The sequence below is a fragment of the Geotrypetes seraphini genome, chromosome 1, assembly GCF_902459505.1.
Source record: "Geotrypetes seraphini chromosome 1, aGeoSer1.1, whole genome shotgun sequence".
Lineage (NCBI taxonomy): Eukaryota > Metazoa > Chordata > Amphibia > Gymnophiona > Dermophiidae > Geotrypetes > Geotrypetes seraphini.
In genome coordinates this window covers 485,609,480-485,635,179 of record NC_047084.1, presented here as the reverse complement: position 1 = coordinate 485,635,179, position 25,700 = coordinate 485,609,480, and the positions used below count along the sequence as shown (strand labels likewise).

General features: G+C 43.7%; 1 protein-coding gene across 3 annotated transcripts in view; it reads left to right on the top strand.

Annotated features, from left to right (window-relative positions):
* The window catches only part of HSDL2 (hydroxysteroid dehydrogenase like 2), a 112,286-nt gene that overhangs the window by 58,912 nt on the left and 27,674 nt on the right, over nucleotides 1-25,700 (top strand). For all 3 annotated transcript variants that reach the window (XM_033926133.1, XM_033926113.1, XM_033926123.1), the window contains exons 7-8: nucleotides 3,065-3,259; nucleotides 17,864-17,935. In XM_033926133.1, the coding sequence (XP_033782024.1) occupies nucleotides 3,065-3,259; nucleotides 17,864-17,935 (267 nt within the window). The remainder of the gene's footprint in view (nucleotides 1-3,064; nucleotides 3,260-17,863; nucleotides 17,936-25,700) is intronic.

Here is a 25,700-nt window from a genome sequence, read left to right as displayed (position 1 = left end):
ATTTCTGTGGGTTTTTTTTATTTTCAAAAAAAGTCCCTACAGGCCTTTTTGGTATGATATTTCTGGCAGTGGCCATCTTGGATTTTAAACGATCTTTTTTTATGAAGCCTTTCTCTGCCTCAAATCCTTTTGATTTTTACTAAAATCGATTGGGATGGACTCCTCAGGGTGTTTTGACACCGTTTCATGTCAAGTTTGTGCCTGATGGCTGACGGAGGGACATCCATGTACCACATACTGTGGCATGCTTGAGGGAGGGGCGGGAGCCTTGAGCTTCGTCTCATCCGTATCATCTAGGGCTGGGAAACCACTGCAGCATCTTTCCTCCCCTCTCATCCATCCCCTTGTGCAGCAGAACCCTTGCAGCTTCTTTCTATCCCCCTGCCGCTGCTGTGCCCCTCCCCCCCTGCCGACCCATCTCTCCCATCCGAAGCACGAGAAAGAAAGAAATACCTTATAACAAACCAGCAGCATCAGCAGCAATCTAGACAGGCATTCTCAATTACTTTAATATACAAGTGGGCTGTCTGGGGAGCCAGAAGTCTCAAATGTTTGAATCCATCTTAGTCCTGGTGCCTTCTCTGATTTTAGCTTTTGAAATGCTATTGTATCATTTTCTCCAAAATTGGAGCCTTCAGGCTCCACCTCACACACACAGGGCAGAAGTATAGATTTATCAGATTTAATAAGATCCCCTCAGAAATGTGTGAAGTTTCTGTTAGAATTTAGGAAAACATGCCGTAATCTCCTCTGCCTGGGGAAATTCCTGCACAAAAAAAAGTCAAAGTTATGTACACAGTATTTGAAAATTCTGCACACTTATAAATAGATTTCTCTCATTATAAGAGCTGACATCTCCCCCCAGATGCTCATATCTCCTCAACCACTTTTTCTAGCCTTCCACTCCATGACACTCACCACCTTATCCACCCATACTTTAGCCACCCCTCTCATGGCATACATTACCCCATGCACCTTTCTGCAGCCCTCCAATCCCTATGGCATGCACACACGAACCTCATCCACCTTTTTTTCCAGATCCCCCCTCTGCAAACATCCTCCAGACCCTCTACAGACGCTCCGCATTTTTTCCAGACACTCCGCATTCTTGTACATGCACTACTATAGTGCAGCAAGATAGAGTTGCTGCACAGCTGTACATCACGCTACTTCCACCTCCTCTTCGGCTGTCTTAGACCCGACTGTTCTTTTGAGCTGCATGGGCCTCCATACAGCAATGCGGCTTAAAGGAACCACTAGAGACCAAGGTAGCAGAGAAGGTGGAAACTGACTTCTGTTGGATGATGATGTACAAGCTTTTGCTCACAAATACATGGAGGATGTCCTTCTTAAAAAAAAAAAAAAATCCACTCTGTTTAAATGATGCAGCAGCTCTATACCAGGTATCAATTTGCAGTGGCTGAGACTTCCCTTCCACCCATTGTTTCCCTAGCCAGCTTGAGCTCATAAATTGAACTTGTATCCCTTATTTCTACTACGATATATGGCCAGGCAAGAACATTTTTGAAAATAAAATGTTTTCCATATGCGTACATTTTGCATAGCCTATGCATAATTGTCTGTAAAGTGTTATCCAGTACCATGTTATGTCCATAAGAACATAAGAACATAAGCAATGCCTCTGCTGGGTCAGACCTGAGGTCCATCCTGCCCAGCAGTCCGCTCACGCGGCGGCCCAACAGGTCCAGGACCTGAGCAGTAATCCTCTATTTATACCCTTCTATTCCCTTTTCCAGCAGAAAAATGTCCAATCCTCTCTTAAATCCCAGTACTGTATTCTGCCCTATAACGTCCTCTGGAAGCGCATCCCAAGTGTCCACCACACGTTGGGTAAAGAAGAACTTCCTGGCATTTGTATTGAATCTGTCCCCTTTCAACTTTTCCGGATGCCCTCTTGTTCTTTTATTATTTGACAGTTTGAAGAACCTTTCCTTCTCTACTCTCTCTATGCCCCTCATGATCTTATAAGTCTCTATCATATCCCCTCTAAGTCTCCTCTTCTCCAGGGAAAAGAGACCCAGTTTCTCCAATCTCTCAGCGTATGAAAGGTTTTCCATCCCTTTTATCAGACGTGTCGCTCTTCTCTGAACTCTCTCGAGTAACGCCATATCCTTCTTAAGGTATGGCGACCAAGTGCCAGATCTATTTCCAGATATCAGAGTTGAAGAAAGTTAACCTTGACCCGGTTCTCCATAACTTTTCTTAAAATCTACCCCCTTAAAATCTCTTATTTTTATTTTGTCTAACAAGAAATAAAAATATTAATATCAGCAAATATTCTCATTGTCTCTGTAATCTCTTTTTTTGTTCTACTCTATGCCATTTCTGACTTTGCGGTTCCATGGGTGGAGGTTGTAATGGATCCTTTTGGTGTTTTATCTGGGCTTTATATTGGAAAAACAGGTTCTTCATATAATTGTGCCACAGGCTAGAAACTGATTGTGATGACATTTTGATTTTATTTGGAATGAGGTAATGCAAATTGGCATGTCGTCATATTTAGCATGGTATTCATTATACTGAACATTGACTTTTCTAGATTTACACTAAGATCAAGACTATGAGTAGGGCTGTACTGAATATTCTTATTCAATTCAATTTGGCCCCAAAAGTGCCCTGAATACATTATTCGTATTTGTCCAAATAGTGATTTAAATTGGAATATGAATAATCCTGGGCTCTACTGTGCTATTTCCTACTGAAATAAACACTTGATCTCTGATTTCTCATTACCTCTTTTATTATGCTCAATGTTCATTATTTGCATTCGGTATTTGGCTGACTATTATTTTCCATTGTTCATATTTAGCTGGATAATCAAATATGCTGTTAGTACAGCTCTAATGTCCTTTTTATTCAATGCTACATGTGCCTGAACTGATAAGTAGTAGTAATACTAGTATTCTTAAGAAGCACCCCATATGCAAAAATGGACAGTTAATATTGCAGTGCAGTGTACTCTGTCACATTAGGCTCCTTTAAATGGGAACCATAAAGTGGTAAGCTTCAGATTGCTGAAATTTTGCATTTTTTTTATTTGCAGCAATTCATACGGCTGCTATGGAGATGCTGGGAGGCTCGGGTATAGAGAAGCAGTGTCGGACTCCTGCTATTATGGCAGATGCAGCATATTCCATAATAACAAAACCAAAGGATTTCACCGGCAACTTTGTCATTGATGAGCAACTGCTGAAAAAAGAGGGAATACAGGATTTTAGTGCTTATGCTGTTTCTCCAGGTAATGTAAAAAAAAAAAATCCACTAGCCTCTTTTTTTTTTTTTTTAATCTGAATTTTAAGAGCTGTTAGTATCTGTTTGTAAAAATCGCATAAACAAATGCATTGCATGCTTCCATCACACCAGTGTGCAGCTTTCTTATCCTTTTGTAAAGCATCTTGTGCACTGTGATATGGAAGGATGAGAAAAAAAATGGAAAAATATTAATCTCTATCTACATAAAGCTGTTATCTTAATTCTTAAATTTCGCAGCTACCTTATTCCGGTTTTGTCCGGGTAGCAAATAAAAATTCCTGGACAAAAACAGGGAGAAATGTTCTAAACAAAAGTGAACACAAACCTACAATAAGCATCAGACTATATAATAACATAACTTTAAATTCAAGTTAATAAAAATGTATTAAATAGTCTTCACTGCCTTTTTAAAAGTCCCATGACTAAGTCCGATTGATGATGATAAATTGTTCCAAACTAGGTACCTGAAAAGAAAGCACTGAGGAAAAAAAACCCTTTTTGACTGAACATTTCTGACAGAATAACAATTGATTCTGCAAGCAAAATCTTTTTCATAAATAATTAATTGTGCTACAGAATTCATATAATGTGGTGTATCACCATATAAAATTTTTTTTTTAATTTTTTAATTTTATTTATTTATTTATTTATTTATCATTTTATAATTAATTATCAAGTATAAACTTGTACAGAAAGTAAAATTTAAGTTTAAGGATACATAACCATGTACATCATATTTAAGTCCAAAATACTAAGAAACAAGTGAATAATACGTATCCATATTTTCAAGTTAAAGTAAGAAAAAACAAAAAACAAAACTCCATTATATTACTTAAATTTTAAACTCAAGTCCACTTTGAGGATCTAGAAGTACAAAGGACAGTTTAAAATAAGAAAAAAAACAAAGAATGGCCGCTGATTGTCTAAGCTGAGCGTCACGCGTTGGTGAGCTCCTTACTTACTTTTGGATCGCTGGGTAAATTTTCCACAAGATGCCCAAACGGAGAGGTCGGAGCACGGCTGGGGCCTCGCGGAGCTCCGGCGGACGCGGGCTGGGTAATATTGAGGAGATGATCCATCGTATGCAAAGTTCCCTACAGTCGGAGGCGCTCCCGCTAGAGACGCCCTGAATGGGCAGAATGGAGGCAATCTCTTTGGGACTTGAGACACAAGGGCCCCGCCCCCACGCCCTCAGGTTACCAGCTCTCCGCAGGCGGGGGAACTCTCCAAAGAGGGAGTATGTCCTGCCCTGGAAGCAGTTGTGAATCACGGAGGGAGCAGGGATCCAGACTCTCTACATTTTCAAGAGAGTCTGTATGAAGAAACTGAGGAGTCGACAGCAGAGGAGAATGGACAGATCCAGGAGAATGCTCAACAGGCAGTTTCACCAGTGGGAGAAGCATCTGCAGTCTATTCTTTTCATCTTCAGAGACCCCGTGAGGTAACACTAGAAACTATCTGGGACCTGGTTGCCAATATTCCAAATTTGTTAAAACCTCAATTAAATCAAATAGAAGAAAAAGTAAAACATCATGATAAAGATATTCAAGATTTGAAGAAGGAAACAATAGAGCTTAGAAAAGAGTTTGTCAGCATTAACCAGGAGTCATCTAAGGCCAAACAAATTTATGAAACATTAATTAAAGATAATACCAATCTTAGGAGAAAGTTAAGAGTCCTTGGAAAACTTTTCCCGTGGAAATAATCTAAGATTGGTAAATTTTCCTAAGGTCTTAATGATTACTCCTTGGAAGATACTGAAAAGATATATGATGGAAATTTTGGGTTTGTCTGAAAATATGATACCACCATTTACACAAGTTTACTACCTTCCTATTAATAAACAGAAACAACAACAAGAGGTTGAGCAGGAAAATTTGGATGTGACCACTTTACTGGAATCCTCGAATATTGAAAAGGCAGTACCAGCAACCCTATTATTAACAGTGGCATTGGCCCCAGACAAAAATTGGTTACTGAGACTCTTCTTTAAAAATAAACTGAAAATATTCTTAGGAATGCAGATACAAATGTATCTTGATCTTGCCAGAGAAACCCAGAGGTTTCGTAAAGAATTTCTATTATTAAAGCCAGGGGTGTTGGCCTTAGGGGCAACTTTTTATTTACGTCACCCATGCAAATGCATAGTGTATTATTCTTCTCAGAAATTTGTTTTCTTTGATCCTTCCCAGCTGGTGACCTTCCTGTCATTGTCTCGCTTGGAAAAAAAAAAGGAAGATAAGATCTAGCCCTAGCTTAGATTAATCTTAGCATATAAAATTTTTAAAACTAACATACATATTTTAAACTGAATTCTAGCTTCTAAAGGCAACCAGTACAAGTTAATAAGGGACAACATATTTCCTCCTGTTTGTAACTTCAAGTCCCTGGTCTCTGTAATTTTTGATGGAGTAACAGATATTCACAATTGGTGCCTGCTACACAATCATGATTCATCTCTTTGTCTCCTATATTCACAGATATCAAGGAGAAGAATCCATAGTTTAAAGAAGTAGGGCAGATGTATTTTTGGTGCAGATAAATCTGGTCCATTTGCATCAGAACACTGGTCTCTATGGTTCCCAGTAGTGCTGCCCGATTCACGATTCGAATCGGTTCACCGATTCACTTCGGGTGAATCCATTCGAATCGGTAAAAAAAAAAAAATCAGCTTCCCGATTTGCCTGACCCTCCCCCCTCGCCCCCTAAAGCAGGAGTGTCAGCGCTGCTCTTGCTGGCCGGCAGATGCCGCACCTGCTTTAGAGGGCGAGGGGGGGAGGGTCAGTCGGGAAGTGCTGCTTCCACTCCCCTGGCCTCCCGCTTCCCCCCTGGCCTCCCCGCACTGTTTACCTTCCAGGAACAGCCTGCAAACAAGATTGCGGTGCTAGCGATCTTTGTACTTCTTCGGAGCTATTTCCTCTGTCGTGGTCCCGCCTCTCCTCTGACATTACAGCATTCAAATGGCTGGTTATACTAGGAGAAGCTATGCTGTAATGTCCAGTTCCCCCGACCTTGAGAAAGTTTGGCAAAATGCATTGGGAAGGGGAATGGACTTTGAATAAGCTAAGTCTATTATTTATTATATCTATATAAAATAATTGAAATAAGTAAATAGTTGGGAAATAGTACTTGGAATCATGAAGAATCCCACCAGCTGTATCTATTGATAAGGGTGGATATCTGAATTCCTAACATGTACTATTGTAAAGAAACTGGACTAAAAAAAGAATTTATAAAACATTGATATATTATCTAGTGCTACTATACTATCTAAGTTGGAGTGAACTGTTTTAGGATAGTGTGTAGACATTCCTGTGGGGATAGTTTGGGTGGGATGGGTGGATTTGTGATATATTCATGCTTACAGTATTTGCCCACATTTGCACTTTCTTAACAGTAGAAGTAAATTTCTATGAGAGTTTGTGTATGCTACTAGAGGTTATGGTACAGGTTTATTTTATGTTTATTTAATGGTACTTGATGTACTAACTTTCATTGTGAGCAATCAAAGCAGTTCACAAAATAAAAAGTAAGGAAAACTCAGAAAAGGAAAAGAATTACAACCATGGATAGGAAAGAGGAGTAGAGAATAGGAGAGAAATCAAAAAACACATAAGCACCTTTTTGAATTTTTCACGTAGTTGCCCTATTATAAAATTTGTAGAAATTAATAATCTGGAAAAGGGAGGATCACTTTTTAAAAATTCATGTATTAGAAGGTATATATTTAGGAATTTTGAGCTGGGTAAGAACATGTATGCAGCTGTCTAGGGTCTACTTCCTATGCAAGCTACTCCAGCGTGCTGTTCTCCGTCACTGCCTGGACTTCCTTTCAACTCGGCAGCTTCTCGATCCTCTACAATCTGGCTTTCGCCCCCAACACTCCACAGAGAGTGCCTTCACTAAAGTCTGCAGTGACTTATTCATGGACAGATCTAAAGGTCTTTACTCGATCCTTATCCTTCTTGACCTGTCTGCTGCCTTTGATACTGTTATGTTTAAATATGTTTATTGATTTTGCAAGAAAATAACATCACACAAGTCAAACCATTATCCTCCCCCCACCCTCCCCCTCCCCCTCCCTATCCCCAACACCCACCCACCCAACATCCCACAGTAACAATGATCATTCTCCATCTATTGAAGTATTACAGGTTCAATAAGTGACTTCGTGCTTTATGAGTCAACGTTAACCAAAATGGTTCCCAAACAGAACTAAATAACCGGCCTCTAGGTGAGTCCAATGAAGTTAAGGACATACGCTCCATCGAGGCTTGACGAAGCATCAGAATTCTCCAGAATGACAAAGTTGGTGGGTCTGATACAATCCAGCAATGTAGTATAGTTTTCTTTCCCATGAGGAAAGTCCGGGCCAAAAAACCTCGGAAACCTCTCGGAGACCCCCGGGGGAGTGAGTCCATCGTGAACAGCAATTCCGGACGATTAACATATCCCTGATGCCACATGGAAGTAATATGCCGCTGAAGTTGAGTCCAAAAGTCCACTATCAATGGACACGACCAGAACTGGTGTCCCAGCGTTGCTCCTGGATGAGCGCATTTCAGACACGTATCCGATGCTCTGAGGTTAGCACGATACAGGTAAGTTGGTGATCTGTAGAGTCGTAAGTAGAACTTATAGTTCATTTCAATAAGGGTCACGTGAGAGGTAAAAGAGTGAATAGAGTGAAGACCCTGTTGTATATGTTGACCATTCACCTCACAGGGCAGATCCCCCGTCCAGCGGGCCGCATAGGCATCATAAGAAATTGACCCCAGACTGTCCCGTAAAAAGCGTAAATGAAATTTCAAAGGGATTTGTGTCTGTGCTGTTAAACATAACGCTTCCGAAATTGTCTCCTGACATTGGTTCGTGAGCCCTTCCGGTGGGAGAGATCTAATATAAGATGTCATCTGAGCATATGCCAACCAGTCCCGAGGCGTCCAACTATATTCAGTCTGCATCACCGCAAAGGATGGCACCGTGCCCTGTGCTGTTACCACCTGTGAGATATAGTGCAAATTTGACGTTCTCCACACAGATACCGGAAACCTAGATGTCCCAGGTGGAAAGTCTTTATTGTCCAAGAAAGGTAAGTACGCTGTAGCGGTATGGTTGATCTTTAGCATTTTACACAAACGTCTCCACACTTGACGTAACGGTTGAAAAAGAAACTTTCCAAGAGGTGGTGGACCCCCCGGGAGACGCAAAGCGTGCAGCAGATAGCTAAAGTGGTATGGGGAACATAGGACTAGTTCCGAAGAAGTAGCCGAAAAATGGCTAGTCCCCCGGAACCAATCACTCAGGTGTCTCATTTGACACGCCTGAGAGAACAATCGTAAACTATGAAGGCCCAGTCCCCCCTGCGCCCTAGGAAGCATCAAAACAGACAGTGAAATTCTGGCCTTTTTTCCATTCCATAAATAAGAAGTGAGGTATTTCCCCACCTCCCTCTCATGTTTGACAGACAATAAAATAGGGAGCATTTGAAATATATAGAGCCACTGGGGCAACAACACCATATTATATAAAGCAATTTTACCCATAAGTGATATCGGAAAGTCCCTCCAAAGTGACAATTTCTGTCGTGTAAGCGTCAAGAGTGGTAGGACATTCTCTGAATAGAGGCTGGTGATGTCTATCGGTATTTGTATACCTAAGTATTTCAGAGAAGTGGTAGCCCATTGTAATGGAAAAGGTCCCCTCCACTGAGCAGGAAGTCCTCGAGACAGGGGAAGTGCCAGCGATTTTTGAAGGTTGAGTATCAATCCCGAATATAGGCTAAATTCATCTAGGATGGCTAATGCTCTTTTCAGGGAAACCTGTGGGTCGGCTAACGTCAGTAACATATCGTCAGCATATGCCAATACTCGTAGTTGAGAGTCTCCCTCCGGGAGCCCCATTATACCATCATCTCTCTGCAATGATCTCAGGAAGGGATCCAGATAGAGCAAGAACAACATGGGAGAGAGAGGACTATCCTGTCTCGTACCTCTCGCAATCTGAAAAGATGGCGTCTTCGTACCATTCACTAAAATGCTAGCAGTGGGTGACGTATATAACAATCGTATCATATCATAAAACCAACCGGTAAAACCCATATAGGAAAGTACCGAAAATAGGTAGTTCCAGTTGACTTTATCAAAGGCTTTCGCCGCATCTAAGCTAACCAATATTCCATCTGTACGCGTTATGTGAGCTCTGTGCATAGCCGTCAATAATCTTCGAACATTGAGTACCGAATGGCGCTGCTTGACAAAGCCAACCTGCTCAGGAACTATCAGTTGGGGAAGCAGTGTCGCCAGTCGATTGGCCAATACCTTATCCAATATTTTAATATCTACATTAAGTAGAGATATAGGCCTATAGGATTCTATATCTGTGTCTCTTTTCCCCGGTTTTGGAATTAATGTTATATATGCATGGTTAGCTCCCTCCGGAAAAGCTCCCTCCTCCTCTGCCGCCTGATAATACGCCTCCAAGGGTCCACAAATTTGTGTAAGTAATAGTTTGTAAAATTCCGGGGAATACCCATCAGGGCCCGGGGATGTTCGATTTTTCAGTTGTTTCACAGCTAATTGTATTTCCTTCCCCTGTATTGGCCTATTTATGGCGGTACGCATAGGAGAGGACAGTCTTGGCATCCCCGCATCCTCCAAGAAGTCCTCCGCCTCCGGTCCCTGTGCGCCCTCCACCGAAGAGTAAAATTGTTTATAATAACGCAGAAAACTATCAGATATGCCCCCCGTGCCCGTCACCTTCGTTCCATCAGGCAAGTGCAAACAGGGAATATATCTATCAGGCCGCCTTGATTTGGTGAGTAAAGCAAGTAGCCTACCCGGTTTGTTCCCGTATCTATAGTATTTATGTTGGACAAAGTATAAGTGTTTTTTTGTTCGTTCATGAATCAGAGAATTTAGGGCGGCCTGAGCTGATGTCAAGAGTTCATTAGATCGTCTTGTAGGATGTGCTAGGTGTTGTTTCTTAAGCGTCTTGCATTGCCGCTCAAGATGTATAATGCCCTGTGATACGCGTTTTCTATACGCCACTACATAGGAGATAATGTCGCCTCTAAGAACTGACTTGGCCGCTTCCCAAAATAAGAGAGGTGTCTCCCTATGTTGAGCATTAAAACGAAGGTAGTCCTCCCATTTCTCCGTTAGGTATGTTATAAAGTCTTGATTATCCATTAAATAAGATGGGAACCGCCACCAGTGTTCCCGCTAAGGTGCGCTGGCCTGCGCTCGCGCACAAAATATTACATCGCAGCGCAAAGTTTCTCTTCACAGCGCGCACACGCGTCGCAAAGGTAAGGGGAGGTAAGGTAAGGGGACGCATTGGGGGGATTGCACTTCCCCACAATTGCCATGCTTCGGTTCCTCTTCTTCCTTCCTTCCCCCCCCCCCCCCCGCGGGACCCTGCGGCACCATCAACTCTTACTCCCTCTAATGTCGGCCCTGCAGCTCCAGACTTCCTCGCACCTTCTCCCCTCCCCCTTTGGATCGCTATTATTTTAAATGTTATAGCCGCGGAGCTGTATCCATCAGTGGAGATGTCTAACCTCGGCCTGCCCCGGAACTCTTACTGCAACAGTGACTTCCTGTTCCTGCCTAGACGGGCGGCTGCTGCAGTAAGAGTTCCGGGGCAGGCCGAGGTTAGACATCTCCACTGATGGATACAGCTCCGCGGCTATAACATTTAAAATAATAGCGATCCAAAGGGGGAGGGGAGAAGGTGCGAGGAAGTCTGGAGCTGCAGGGCCGACATTAGAGGGAGTAAGAGTTGATGGTGCCGCAGGGTCCCGCGGGGGGGGGGGGGAGGAAGGAAGGAAGAAGAGGAACCGAAGCAAGGCAATTGTGGGGAAGTGCAGAGCTGCAGGGAAGAGTGTTGCGGTACCCAGCTGGAGGGAGAAGGAAGATGAGGGAGGGAATTAAAGGAGATGCCAGGGCTTGGAGCATAGGAGGAAGGTATGCCAGTCTAAGGGAAAAGGAAGGGGGAGATGTGAGAGCATGGAGGGGGAGCGAAAGATGGAAGAAAAGGAAAGGAGAGAGATGCCAGAGAATCAGGGAAGGGGAGATACCAGACTATGAGGAGAGGTGTGGGAGAGGGAAGGCGAGGAGAGAGATGCCAGACCAATGGGGTGAAAGGAGAGATGGAAGGGGGAGGCATACAGTTTCTGGAAGGGGCATAGAAGGAGAGAAGATGCCATATAGGGGAAGAGAGACGGCAGACAGTGAATGGAAGGAAGAGAGTTACAAGAAGATGAGGAAAGGAGAAACCACAGAAGACAAAGGTAGAAAAAAATTTCTATTTATTTATTGCTTTAGGAGACATGTGTCACTGTTTCTGTGAAGCATTGTATGCAGAGTCCAGCTTCTTGCTGGTTCAATTTAACCTTTGTCTATGTATTTTTATTTTATCCCCCCTTTTACAAAACTGTGAAGCGTTTTTAGCACCAGCCTTGGTGGTAGCAGCTCTGATGCTCAGAATTTTATGAGCATCAGAGCTGTTACCTCCGTAGCTAAAATCCACACTACAGTTTTGTAAAAGAGGGAGGGGTTAGTTTGTGATTACATATTCCTTACTAGGCGAAGGTGTTTTCTGTGTTCTGTGTGTTCGAAAGACATGGTTTTCTGTTAGGATTGACGGTGTAGGATTGATCTGTGCTGGTCTGGCTTGTTTAGTTTTACAATGGGTGTATTGATGTACTGCTCACTGCAATATGTAAGATGCTGCCTTTTCCTAGGTACTCATGTGTGACGTGTGGTTTGTTACTAAAAATCATGTTTTTCTTACAGATGGGGGGGGGGTGCCAAAAAATGATGGGCCCCGGATGTTACATATGCTAGGTACGCCACTGTATGTAAAGATACCAGAAAGCTGGCGTAGCAAAAACTTCTAAGTTTTGAGTATTTAACCCTCCCACAATCTCACGGGCACTCGTTTCAAGTTTATTGAGATTTTGATTTAAACGCAATATCAAATATTTTCAATGCGTATAACAAAAATAAATTTGGGGAAATAAATAAAACCATTTGAACCAGTGTTCCCGCTAAGCTGCGCTGGCGTGCGCTGGCGCACAAAATATTACATCGCAGCGCACACGTTTCTCGTCACAGCGCACGATTGGAAGAGGCGTACGGCAGATGGCAGGGCGGCGAGAGGAGAATCGGGCGAGTTGGCTCATAACTTGCTGGCGCCCGATATTTTTGGCTCACGGTGAAAAAAGTTTGCTCACAACACCCGCCCGCTTAGAGGGAACACTGACCGCCACCCACTAAAAATAGGAGACGTTTCTGTAAGTATATCTATCCATATCGGGCAGTGGTCCGATACGGAAAGGGGACCTATCTCCGAGGCTTCAATCTGGGAAAATAATGAAGTTGATATGAAAATGTAATCTATTCTGGAGAAGGATTGGTGTGCCCGAGATTGATGTGTAAAGTCCCTCTCTCGTGGATGTAATAATCTCCAAGGGTCTACAAGATCCAGTGCCTCACACAAGTAGGGTAGGCCTTTGCTCGGAGGCAAGCTTTGACTAATGCCTGGCCCCGTACGATCCTGCTCCGGATCCAGAACTTGATTAAAATCGCCCAAAATCAGTAAAGGTGTTGTAGGGTCATGTTGACCTAAAGTAACCAGGCCCTGAAAGAATTTGTGATCGTATTGATTAGGGCCATAAGCTATTAGAATGTTGAATACCCTGTCCGATGTGATCACCTTACAAAGTAGGGCTCTACCCTGTGTATCTGCATGTATCTGTTCAACCCGTCCCAGAAAGCCTCTACGTACCAAGAGGGCCACTCCAGCGTGTTTAGTAGTGGCCGAGGCAGAAAAAATCTGGCCCACCCAGCCCTTTTGTAATTTAGCATGTTCAGTCATAGTTAATCGTGTTTCCTGTAAGCAGGCAAGATCTACCTTGTGATGTTTTAACCTGCTCAAGATCTTGGTCCGCTTCACTGGAGAAGTTATGCCCCCGACATTCCAGGACAATATTCTGAATGTCCTACCACTCATCGGGACCACCGAAAAAGAACATGCTCAGCAGTGTTTCCTGACCTCCCCCAGGCGCCCAGCCCTCGCCTGAGGAACCACCAGAGCTGAAACCAACACTGAACCCGTACATATTCTCTAATTTTGGTAACCATGTCACATGGAAGGATAGATCAAAAAGTACACACTTCCCAACATCCAAACCCCCCCCCCTCCCTTCCCAATCCCCCCCTTTTCCCCCCATTTCCCCCCCCAAAACAGTGACCCATCCTGCAACACTACGATACAGGAAGGTAGAGCACGTCTATGATGCATGGAAACTCGTCCCCCCCTTATACATAACATGAAAAAGACCCCTAATTGGGTAAACAGCATAAACCATGGCTTGTAGTTGCGAAGCCCACAGAATTATGTAAACCTTGTCCAATTTGTTCAGGTTGTTGATGGCCCAGGGGCCCCCAGCTTATTAATAAAGTCCCCAGCCAACATCTCTGAGTCAAACACATGCCATTTACCCTCTAGCTGGACTTTCAGGACAGCTGGATAGAGAAATAGGAAGCGGCATTTAAGATCCGCCAGCCTCCTACAGAGAGGATAAAATACTTTCCTTTTTTCAGTCAATGCAGCCGAATAATCCTGGCCGATACGAATGGGGTTAGAGTCATAGGTCAGGTTTTCTCTTTTAAGTCGAAATTCTCGGAGTATCTCCACCTTATGTCTATAGTTGTGCAGTTTTCCAATCACTACCCTGGGCCTCTGATCATTCCCCGACCTAGGTCCCACACGGTGGACCCGTTCAAAGCGCGCTGGGCCCAGGCTAGTCGGCATAGGCAGTTCGTTGGTTAGCCATGTTTCCAGCACAGATAGGAGAGTGGAGTCTGGAATCGTCTCAGGGAACCCCATAAAACGTAAATTCCCCCTTCGGGACCTATTTTCAAGGTCCTCCAGCTTGGCTTGCTGTTGATCCAGTTGCACTTTCATGCGTGCCACGTCCGTTGTTAGGACACGTGTCTCATCCTCCGTTGTGGAAACACGTTCTTCCAGCACTGTCACCCTTGCTGCCTGATCTTCCATTATAGTTTCTAGTTTTGTTAATTGTGCAGACAGTTGCTCCATACTGGGAGAAATCGCTTGTGTTATTAAAGCTTTCAGTTCCGCCAGCGTCTCCGGCGTGAACTGCTTTAGCACGCCGCCAGTGGGATCCGCCATCTTGTCATCAGTAGGTTTACTTTTGTCCTTATCTTTCTTTGTCGACTTAGAGGACATGGCTGGTTGGTTCGCGGTCAGGAATCTGTCCATATACTGTCCCGCTCAAATCGCCGAAGTTCGTTGTCGTGCGCTCGCCGTTCGTCCCGATTTTTACGAGTAAGGGGGGAACGAGCTCCGGAGCTGGCTAGGCTACGTGCGCGCCGGCTCACAGCATCACGTGACTCCCTCTTTGTATTTGGTTATCCCTTTGATACTGTTAATCACAGCTTACTCCTTGATACGCTGCCCTCACTTGGATTCAGTGAATCTATTATCTGGTTTGTCTCCTACCTCTCCCAATGCACCTTTAGTGTATGTGTTGGTGGGTCCGTTTCTGCTGCTACCCCGCTAGCAGTTGATGTATCTCAGGGTTCTGTCTTAGGACCTCTTCTCTTCTCTCTCTACACCTCTTCCCTCGATGCCCTGATCTCCTCCCATGGCTTCCAGTATCACCTATATGCTGATGACTCCCAGATCTACCTCTCTACACCCGAAATTTCACCTAAACTCCAATAAAAAGTCTCTGCCTGTTTGGCTTACATTGCTGCCTGGAAGTCCTGCCATCTCTGAAACTAAATATGTCCCAAGACTGAGCTGCTCCTTTCTCCTACTAAACCTTATGCTCCTCCTCCTCCTTTCTTCATCTCGGTAGATAATACTGTCATTGTTCCAGTCTCCTCTGCTCGCAACCTTGGAGTTGTCTTCAATTCCGATCCCTCATTTCCTACGCACATCTAACAAGCTGCTAAGACCTGTCGCTTCTGTCTTTTCAATATTACCAAAATTTGCCCCCTTCCTTTCTGAGCACACTACCCAGACCCTTGTCAATGCTCTCATAACCTTGCATTTAGATTACTATAATCTACTTCTAACTGGTCTCCTGCCGTGTTGCCTCTTCCCCTTGCAATCTGTGAAAAATTCTGCTGTAACCTGTCGCTAAAATAGTCTGTAGTACCTGAAGATTGGAGGGTGGCCAATGTTAAACCGATTTTTTAAAAAGGGCTCCAGGGGAGATCCGATAAATTACAGACCGGTAAGCCTCACTTCAGTACCGTGCAAAATGGTAGAAACAATTATAAAAAATAAAATGGTGGAACACGTAGACAAATATGATTTAATGAGACGGAGTCAGCATGGGTTCAGCCAAGGGAGATCTTGCCTCACCAATTTGCTTGACTTCTTTGAAGGTGTGAATAAACATGTGGATAAAGTTGAGCTGGTTGATATAGTGTATCTAGATTTTCAGAAAGCTTTTGATAAAGTTCCTCACGAGAGGCTCCTGAGAAAATTAAAGTGTCATGGGATAGGTGGCAAAGTTCAGTTGTGGATTAGGAATTTGTTATTGGATAGAAAACAGAGGGTAGGGTTAAATGGTCATTTTTCTCAATGGAAGAGAGTAAACAGTGGAGTGCCGCAGGGATCTGTACTAGGACTGGTGCTATTTAACTTATTTATAAATGATCTGGAAATTGGAACGACGAGTGAAGTGATTAAATTTTGCAGATGACACTAAACTATTCAAAGTTGTTAAAATACATGCAGATTGTAAAAAATTACAGGCGGACCTTAGGAAATTGGAAGACTGGGCATCCAAGTGGCAGATGAAATTTAATGTGGACAAATGCAAAGTGATGCACATTGGGAATGTTCTTGTGAGGTTTTTTTCTCTCCATTGTATATGTCCAAATTGATTTATTTCTGATTTGACAAATGCTGCTATACTAGAATAAAAGTTATTTGCTTTGGAATATACAATGTAATCTTGTTGGTTATTATTTTTATTTTTGTTTTTTCTATTGTCACATTGAGCCTGAGGTAAAGTAGCAGCCTTTCACTTCAGGAAGAATAACCTGAATCACAGTTACCAGATGCTAGGGTCCACCTTGGGGGTTAGCGCCCAAGAAAAGGATCTGGGTATCATCGTAGACAATACAATGAAACCTTCCGCCCAATGTGTGGCGGCGGCCAAAAAAGCAAACAGGATACTAGGAATTATTTAAAAAGGGATGGTTAACAAGATTAAGAATGTTATAATGCCCCTGTATCGTTCCATGGTGCGACCTCATCTGGAGTATTGCGTTCAGTTCTGGTCTCCTTATCTCAAGAAAGATATAGTGGTGCTAGAAAAGGTTCAAAGAAGAGTGACTAAGATGATAAAGGGGATGGAACTCCTCTCGTATGAGGAAACACTAAAATGGTTAGGGTTCTTCAGCTTGGAAAAGAGATGGCTGAGGGGAGATATATGATTGAAGTCTACAAAATCCTGAATGGAGTAGAACGGGTACAAGTGGATCGATTTTTCACTCCATCAAAAATTACATAGACTAGGGGACACTCGATGAAGTTACAGGGAAATACTTTTAAAACCAATAGGAGGAAAAAATTTTCACTCAGAGAATAGTTAAGCTCTGGGATGCGTTGCCAGAGGATGTGATGAGAGCGGATAGCATAGCTGGTTTTAAGGAAGGTTTGGACAGATTCCTGGAGGAAAAGTCCATAGTCTGTTATTGAGAAAGACATGGGGGAAGCCACTGCTTGCTCTGGATTGGTAGTATGGAATATCGCTACTCCTTGGGTTTTGGCCAGGTACGAGGGACCTGGATTGGCCACCGTGTGAACAGGCTACTGGACTTGATGGTCCATTGGTCTGACCCAGTAAGGCTATTCTTATGTTCTTATGACTCATCTTCTATCAACCTCACTACGCTCATGTCACCCCTCTCCTTAAGTCACTTCACTGGCTCCCTATCCACCATCACATACAGTTCAAGCTCCTATTGCTGACCCTCAAGTGTATTCATTCTGCTGCCCCTGCAATATCTCTCCTCTCTTCTCTCTCCCAGATAACTCTACTTGTTCTTCAGCTAAGCTGCTCTTAGTTATACCCTTCTCCTCCACTGCCAATTCCAGGCTTCGTTCTTTTCATCTAGCTACCCCGTATGCCTAGAATAAATTACCTGAATTGTCCACCAAGCACCTTCCCTTCCCTTGTTTAAAAGCAGACTGAAAACCCACCTTTTTGATATAGCCTTCAATCTTTAACCCTACTCCTTTGCCCACCATCCCAGCCAGCTGATTAACCATTCCCCTTAATGGTATCCATGACATTCTGTTTGCCTGTCTTGGCTGTTTAGATTGTAAGCTCTTTCAAGCAGGGACTGTTTTCTTCTTTGTGACTCTGTACAGCGATGTGTACGTCTGGTAGCGCTATAGAAATAATAGTAATAGTACTTTTTTTTTTGTTGTTGTTCGTTTATAGCATCTAAGGCAGTGTCTGTCACTTAAACAGCCATGAAATTAGTAGTTACAGCAGCAATGGAACATTCATCTGGTTTTCTTTTCTTTTTAGGTCACCCTTTGCTTCCAGATTTCTTTTTAGATGATGACCCAGACACATTGACTAGTAAAATGGAAGAGCATGGTAAGAAGCATTAGCTAAATTCCATCTGAATAAATAAGCCATCACAAATCTATTGAAATGTGGGAATGATGGGTTTCTAACTTAGAATATTATAATGAAACATAATTAGAGAGAAAAATAAGAAAGAGAAAGGAGAGGCTGTTACAGAGATCTGTTTTATCAGCACTGCCTGTTAGCATTTATTCTACTTCATTTTCAGGTCCTAATCTGATCTGCAGTTCTTACTGCTGTTATTTGCTTGTTCTTGTACTTTGACCACATTCATTAGCTAATCCCCACTTTTACAAAACTGTTATACGGTTTTAAGCGCTGGCTGCGGTAGTAACAGCTCTTGACGCTCACAGAATTCCTATGAGCATTGGAGCTGTTACCGCTATGGCCAGCGCTAAAAACCACACTACGGTTTTGTAAAAGGGGGCGTAAAGCAGCCCAAAACATGCAAGCATGCTAGCTTTGTGGTACAGCACCCAGAACATGGTAACATGATAAAAAGATAGTACTAACTGAAGATGTTCAAAAGTTCTAAACGGAATACAGAAATGAGGAAGAAAACTGACAACTGACATCTAAAAAATTTTAAATGTAGAGAAGCAGATAGCTTGGAAGATTTTTTTTTGTATATCTTTATTAATTTTTCAGTCTAAAAACAGTGCATAAAGGAATACATACAAGTAATTTGAAAAACAGCACTTACATCAATCAATAAATATATAAGAAAACATTTTCACTACCCTCCCACCCACCCTAATTCCAATATATTCAATAAATCATGCAACAGTACATACATGTAATTAATAAACAAATCCAAATATAATATCCCTCTCCCTCCCACCCATCCCCCTTCCCTGGATGTGCAAATCAAACCAGAAATAAGGGAATACACTATTTAATTAAGATTGATAAAATTGGTTAATGGACCCCACATCAGTTTAAGCAACTTATTATTACCCATTAGTTCAGAGTTCATTTTCTCATATTTATAACACAAGCATAATGAATTCTACCAAAAAGTGAAATTTAATTTGTCAAAATTCTTCCAATTTTTAGTGACCATTTGCATGGCTACCCCAGTCATTATACCAAGTAATCTGCTTTTATGTCTATCTAGTGGAGGTGTAGGAGATAACAATGTCCTACAGATTACTGCTTCATACGACAGCGGAACTGCAGTCTCCAGAATCAAATTAATATGTCCCCATATAGATTTCCAAAAGTTGAGTATCAAAAGACAATAGAACAACAGATGATCCAGTGTCCCTATGTCTAGATGACAGTGCCAGCATCTATTAGATTTTGAACTATCTAACTTGGATAGCTTGGAAGATTAATTTAGGGTGATCACTCAGTGTGACCCAGAAAATTCATGTTTAAAGTTAATATTGTATCATTGTTGTACTAGGTAATACAATGATAATAAACTGCAGTTTGCCTGTGATTATTTAAAATTAGAGACCTGTGTGTTAAACATTTTTCACATGTTGAGGGAAAAAAAGAAAAATTATTTAAGACATCAGCCTTGAATCTGCATTCATTTTATGTTTCCCAATATTCACAGCACAGTTGTTTCTAAAGTGATGGAAGTACATACAAATTTCTGCAGTAGAGCTGTAGAGTCCAGAATAAGAGCAGTTTTGAAATCTAGGCACCGCCCATCATAGAAACATAGAAACATAGAAGATGACGGCAGAAAAGGGCTACAACCCATCAAGTCTGCCCACTCTGCTTACCCACCCCCTGTCTATGCCCTAATGACCCAATTTCCTTATCTTGACCCTCGTAGGGATCCCACATGGGTATCCCATTTATTCTTAAAGTCTGGCACGCTGTCTGCCTCGATCACCTGCACTGGAAGCTTGTTCCAATGATCAACCACTCTCTCTGTGAAGAAATACTTTCTGGTGTCGCCATGAAATTTTCCGCCCCTGAGTTTGAGCGGGTGCCCTCTAGTGGCTGAGGGTCCCTTGAGAAAGAAAATATCATCTTCCACTTCGACACGTCCCGTGAGGTACTTAAATGTTTCGATCATGTCTCCCCTCTCCCTACGTTCCTCAAGAGTGTAGAGCTGCAATTTGTTCAGTCTCTCTTCGTACGAGAGACCCTTGAGCCCCAAGATCATCCTGGTGGCCGTCCGTTGAACCGATTCAATTCTGCGCACATCTTTACTGTAATGTGGCCTCCAGAATTGCACACAGTACTCCAGATGAGGTCTCACCATGGCCCTATACAACGGCATTATGACTTCAGGCTTTCGGCTGACGAAACTTCTATTGATACAAGCCAATATCTGCCTTGCCTTAGATGAAGCCTTCTCCACTTGATTGGCAGTTTTCATGTCTGCACTGATGATTACTCCTAAATCTCGTTCTGCTGAAGTCCTAGTTAAAGTTTCTCCGTTCAAGAAGTACGTCCTGCATGGATTTCCGCTTCCGAGGTGCATGACCTTACATTTCTTAGCATTGAAGCCTAGCTGCCAGGTTGAGGACCAACTTTCCAATGTAAGCAGGTCCTGCGCCATATAATTCTGTAAACTGCATTCACTTACTATATTACATAGTTTGGCGTCATCAGCGAATAGTGTTATTTTACCTTGAAGCCCTTGAATCAGATCCCCTAAGAATATGTTGAAAAGGAGTGGACCCAGGACTGAGCCCTGCGGCATTCCACTGGTCACCTCCGATGTTTTAGAGAGGGTACCATTAACCACCACCCTCTGAAGTCTGCCACTCAGCCAATCATTGACCCATGCAGTTAGTGTCTCTCCTAACCCCATCGATTCCATCTTGCTTAGCAGCCTGCGGTGTGGGACACTGTCAAAAGCTTTACTGAAGTCCAGGTACACGACGTCCAAAGGCTCTCCCAAGTCCAACTTTCTTGTTACCCAGTCAAAGAAGCTGATGAGATTGGATTGGCAGGACCTACCCTTGGTGAATCCATGCTGACAGTGATCCCGAAGATTCCCTTCATTCAAGATCGTGTCCAATTTGCTTTTAATTAGTGTTTCCATGAGTTTGCACACTATTGATGTGAGACTCACCGGTCTATAATTCGCAGCCTCTGCCCTGCAACCCTTTTTATGCAGAGGAACGACATTAGCTAATTTCCAGTCCAGGGGAACTTTCCCCTTACTTAGGGAGAGATTGAATAGCTCAGCCAACGGTTTCGCCAGGACATCGCTCAATTCTCTGAGCACTCTTGGGTGCAAATTGTCTGGTCCCATGGCTTTGTTCACCTTGAGTCTTGCCAGTTCACTGTAAACTTCACCTGGTGTGAACTCAAAATTCTGAAACGGGTCTTCTGTGCTTTGTGTTGCCTTCAACTGCGGACTGTGTCCCGGTGCCTCACAGGTGAAGACTGAGCAGAAGTATTCATTCAGTAGTTCGGCTTTATCGGAATCTGCTTCCACGTAACTTCCGTCTGGTCTTCTAAGGCGTACTATCCCGCCTGTGTTCCTTTTTCTGTCACTAATATACCTGAAGAAGGATTTGTCCCCCTTTTTAATGTTTTTTGCCAGAATTTCTTCCACTCAAAGTTTTGCCTATATTCTACTTTTGCCTCTCTTTTCTCCGTGCGCTTGTAGGAGAGAAACGCTATGTTATGTTACTATGTTAATGAGGTGCGAGATCTCCGCGGTGAACCATTGGGGTTTATTGTTTCTTTGTCGTTTATTTACTGATTTTATGAAGCGGCTAGTTGCTTCATGTATGGTTGATTTCAGTGTTAACCATTTAGCTTCTACATCATCGGTCTCCGCTTGGTCCTGCAGCGTCTGATGGACGAAATCTCCCATGCGTGCGAAGTCTGTGCCCCGGAAATTGAGTACCTTTGTTTTCGTGTTTGATCTAGGGAAGCCTTTCCTAAGGTTGAACCATATTATGTTGTGGTCGCTGGAGGCTAGCGTATCTCCTACTGAGACCTCTGAGACGCTTTCCCCGTTGGTGAGTACCAGGTCGAGGATCGCCTGGGCCCTAGTGGGCTCCGTTACCATTTGTTTGAGACGTGCTCCCTTTATGGAGGTTAAGAGCCTCCTGCTACCGCTGGTTGTCGCTGAAAATGAGTTCCAGTCTGCATCAGGCATATTGAAGTCCCCTAGCAGTACAGCTTCTCCTCGTAGAGTGATATTCTCTATGTCTTCAATTAATTCTGCGTCCATGTCTTCCAGTTGTCTTGGGGGTCTGTATACCACACCTAGATACAGGCATTTTTCTCTGCCTTTTGCCAGGTTTACCCAGAGGGACTCCCCGGTGTACTTGACATCTGTGATCCTGGTGGTTTTGATGTCCTCTTTAATGTATAGAGCTACCCCCCCTCCTAACCTGCCCTCTCTATCCTGACGAAGTAGATTGTAGCCCGGTATAGCCATATCCCACCCATGTGAGTCCGTAAACCAAGTTTCAGATATTGCCACCACATCTAGGTCGGCATTCCTTATTTCAGCCTCCAATTCTAGAATTTTGTTACCTAAACTGTGTGCATTGACATACATGGCCCTCCATATCTTGTGTTTGCTAAGTCCCTGTGAGGCGTATCCTACCCGAGTCGGTGTGACTCCCAAAGAACTGTTTGCAATGTGGGTACTTACCTTGGACATGGAAGTGGAGTTTCGACTCACCTCATCAGGATAATTCCTTTCTGCACTAATATGTGAATGGGTACCCTCCCCCGACTTACCTAGTTTAAAGCACTGTGAAGCAGGCGGGCTAGTCGGTGTCCGAAGACGTTCTTACCCCTACTGGTCAGATGGAGTCCGTCTGGTCCCTGAAGTCCTTGTAGCGCTTCCCCATGGTTTAGGAATCCGAAGTTCATATCCCGGCACCATCCCTGTAGCCACTCGTTCGTCCTCAGGATACGTTCATCTCTGGCTCTTCCCTTGCCTCTAACTGGGAGGATCGATGAGAAAACCACCTGCGCTCCTGTCCGCTTCAGCCTCTCACCCAGTGCTCTAAAGTCTCTGGTGATGGTCTCCGGTGTGTTCCTGGCAGTGTCGTTGGTTCCTATGTGGACAAGAAGCATAGGAAAGTGGTCTCGGGGCGTGAGTAGTCTATCCAGACTGGCGGTGACATCTCGTATCCTGGCTCCAGGCAGACAGCAGACCTCCCCAGATTGCATATCCGGTCTGCAAATTGGTCCCTCGGTGCCCCTCAGCATGGAATCCCCGATGACTATTACTCTGCGCTTCTTTGGGGGGAGCCGGTCAGTTGTCCCTGGAGATGGAGCTGTGTGTTGGGCCTGCTCCTGTTCCTGCTCCTGTTCCTCATCAGCAGTTCCTTCCTGAAGAATCTGGAATCTGTTCCGCAGGGCGAGTTGAGGGGTTGATGTATAGCTGCCCTGTTTGTAAGAAGAAGGAGAAGATGAAGAGATTGAAAAGATTGTACATTGCACATTTTTGGGAAAATTCTATAAATGACGTCTAAAGTTAGGCAATAATTCCGCTCCTGTCTTTCTCCTTAGAAACATGTTTTAATTGATGCAAGGCACCAAAACCTTGATGGAGTGGCAGATCAGCATGGAAATACTTACATGCCCAGTTATAGGATAGTGCCTAAGTGTTATCCGCATGTAACTACAAAAAGGGGTGTTCCCATAGGAGAGACATGGGTGGGTCGAGGCATTCCGGAACATTGCACATGGTATTATAACACCAGGAATGCATTCCCAACTTACGCTCCAGGATTTACACCTGGTTTCTGTTGGTGTAAGTCCTTGTACCCAAATTCAGTGACTAATGTTATTCTATAAAGAGTGCTCATCCTAGATCACCCTTTACAGACTAGCACTGGGCACTGATTTATTTGGGTGCTATTTACTGAATCTGGCTTTCCATGCATAAATGTTTAGAATAATAGCACTTGCATGCACATGTGCAAACATTGGTAACAGGTGCCTAAGTGCTATTCTGCAAATACACACTATGTAATTTAAGCAGGTATTTGCAGGGGAGCAGAGCATTGGTGGGACATAGGTGGCACTCCCTCTTACGGACATAACGTACAGATAACCACAAGTTACATGCATTCCTGCAGCATCTAGGTGCCTGTACACTAGCTCTGTAGTTGGTTTAACTGCAGGCACTGATACTGGTTAAGCAAGTATTCTTTAACAATACCTAGATGCCTAGGTGCCATCCGCTATAATAATACCCTTAGCGCGCATGCACACTTCAATCTTCGTGGCTCCGTGCGTCCATAGTGCCATGTCCCCGCATGCACAGTAGAGTAGAACTCTACCTGCGCCGGTTTCCCCATCGCCCTTCCTCGACACAGTTTCCAGGCTCCGCCCCGTGCTGCTAACGTGTAGCAGGCCGAAAGACAAGAAACAAACGCTGCCCACGGAGCCGAGCAGGAAGCAAGGGCCGGCCGCACAGTCACACACTCAACTCATTATCCTCCACTCCTCTTCACGATACTGTCCCAGCCTCCCTCTTCTCCTTCACCCACTCCCATCCGATGAGGGGGGTGGGGTGTGTGTGTGGGGAGGGTACTTGAGTACCCTGGAGCAGGAGCACATGGAGACGGTTCGAGCGTTGGATAGAGCTGAACTATAGGGGACGCTGCAAGCACCCCTTCAACGGTAGGAGGAGGAGAGGGCCCGGGTACCGGGTGATCGGGGGAGATAAAGTGGAGGGTGGTATGGGCACCCAGGTGCAGGTGCTGCAAAAACCCGGACAGAGGGTGTGGTTACTGCTGCATAGGGACAGCGAAAGATCATTGCTGGGAGCAGTACTCCTGAAGGAACTGACAGGGGGGAGGTAAAAGGAAAGGAGAAGGGCTACTGCTGGACAGGGAAAAGCACTAAAAGAGTTTGGATGGACCCACAAAAATAGGCATAATCATTTCATTTTGAAACCAGCCATCTTCTTTTCCCCACATACTTTGCATCTGTGAAGTATGAAAGGCAGTGGCAAACCAGACCTTCAATTGTTTTCAAAGGGGGAGGAGCTGATCGCAAAGCAGGTGGGCACAAAATTTTGTCCCACCCTTGCTCTCCACCTTTGCCGTGCTCTGTGCCCCCCCCCCCTTTACTCCAAAATCAAACTTTAAATACCTGAGCCAGTAGGGATCTCCAAGTACAAACAGCTGCTGGACAGGGGGACATGGGAGGTAAAAGGAAGTGAGAAGAGACATAAAGAAAGAAAGACAGACACACAGCCAGAGAGAGAGACATACAGACAGAAAGACAGGGGGTCAGGAAAGAGACAGACAGAAAGACAGAAACACACAGACAGTGGGACAGAGACAGAAATAAAGAAAGGGGGGGCAGGGAGAGAGAAAGAAAAACAGATAAAAAAAAGAATGAAAGAAATGCTCAGCACCCCATTGTGCTAAATGTCTACACATCTATTCTAGCACCCGTTAATATAACGGGCTTAAACACTAGTTATAGAATAAGCTCCTACTGCATGGCCTGGGTGTGCTTAAATGGAGGCCCTCCTTTATACTTGTATATGTATTTTATTTTTTTATTTTAGTATTTTATATACCACTTATAGCCTAAGCGGTTTACATTCAAGTACTCAAGCATTTTCCCTATCTGTCCCAGTAGGCTTACAGTCTGTCTAATGTACCTGGGGCAGTTTATGTCTTTAGTGCTAAACGAGGAAGGACGCTAGGAAAGAGCTCCTCTATGAACCCTTGAGAAAGCCCTTGTGGGCGAAACGGGTCCCGTCGGGGCATGCTAGAGACACTGCATTAAAACGATAAGTAAAAAAGAAAATATGCTGTCTAGTAGTTTTTATTTCTGAAAAAATAATACAGAAGTAAATAATTAA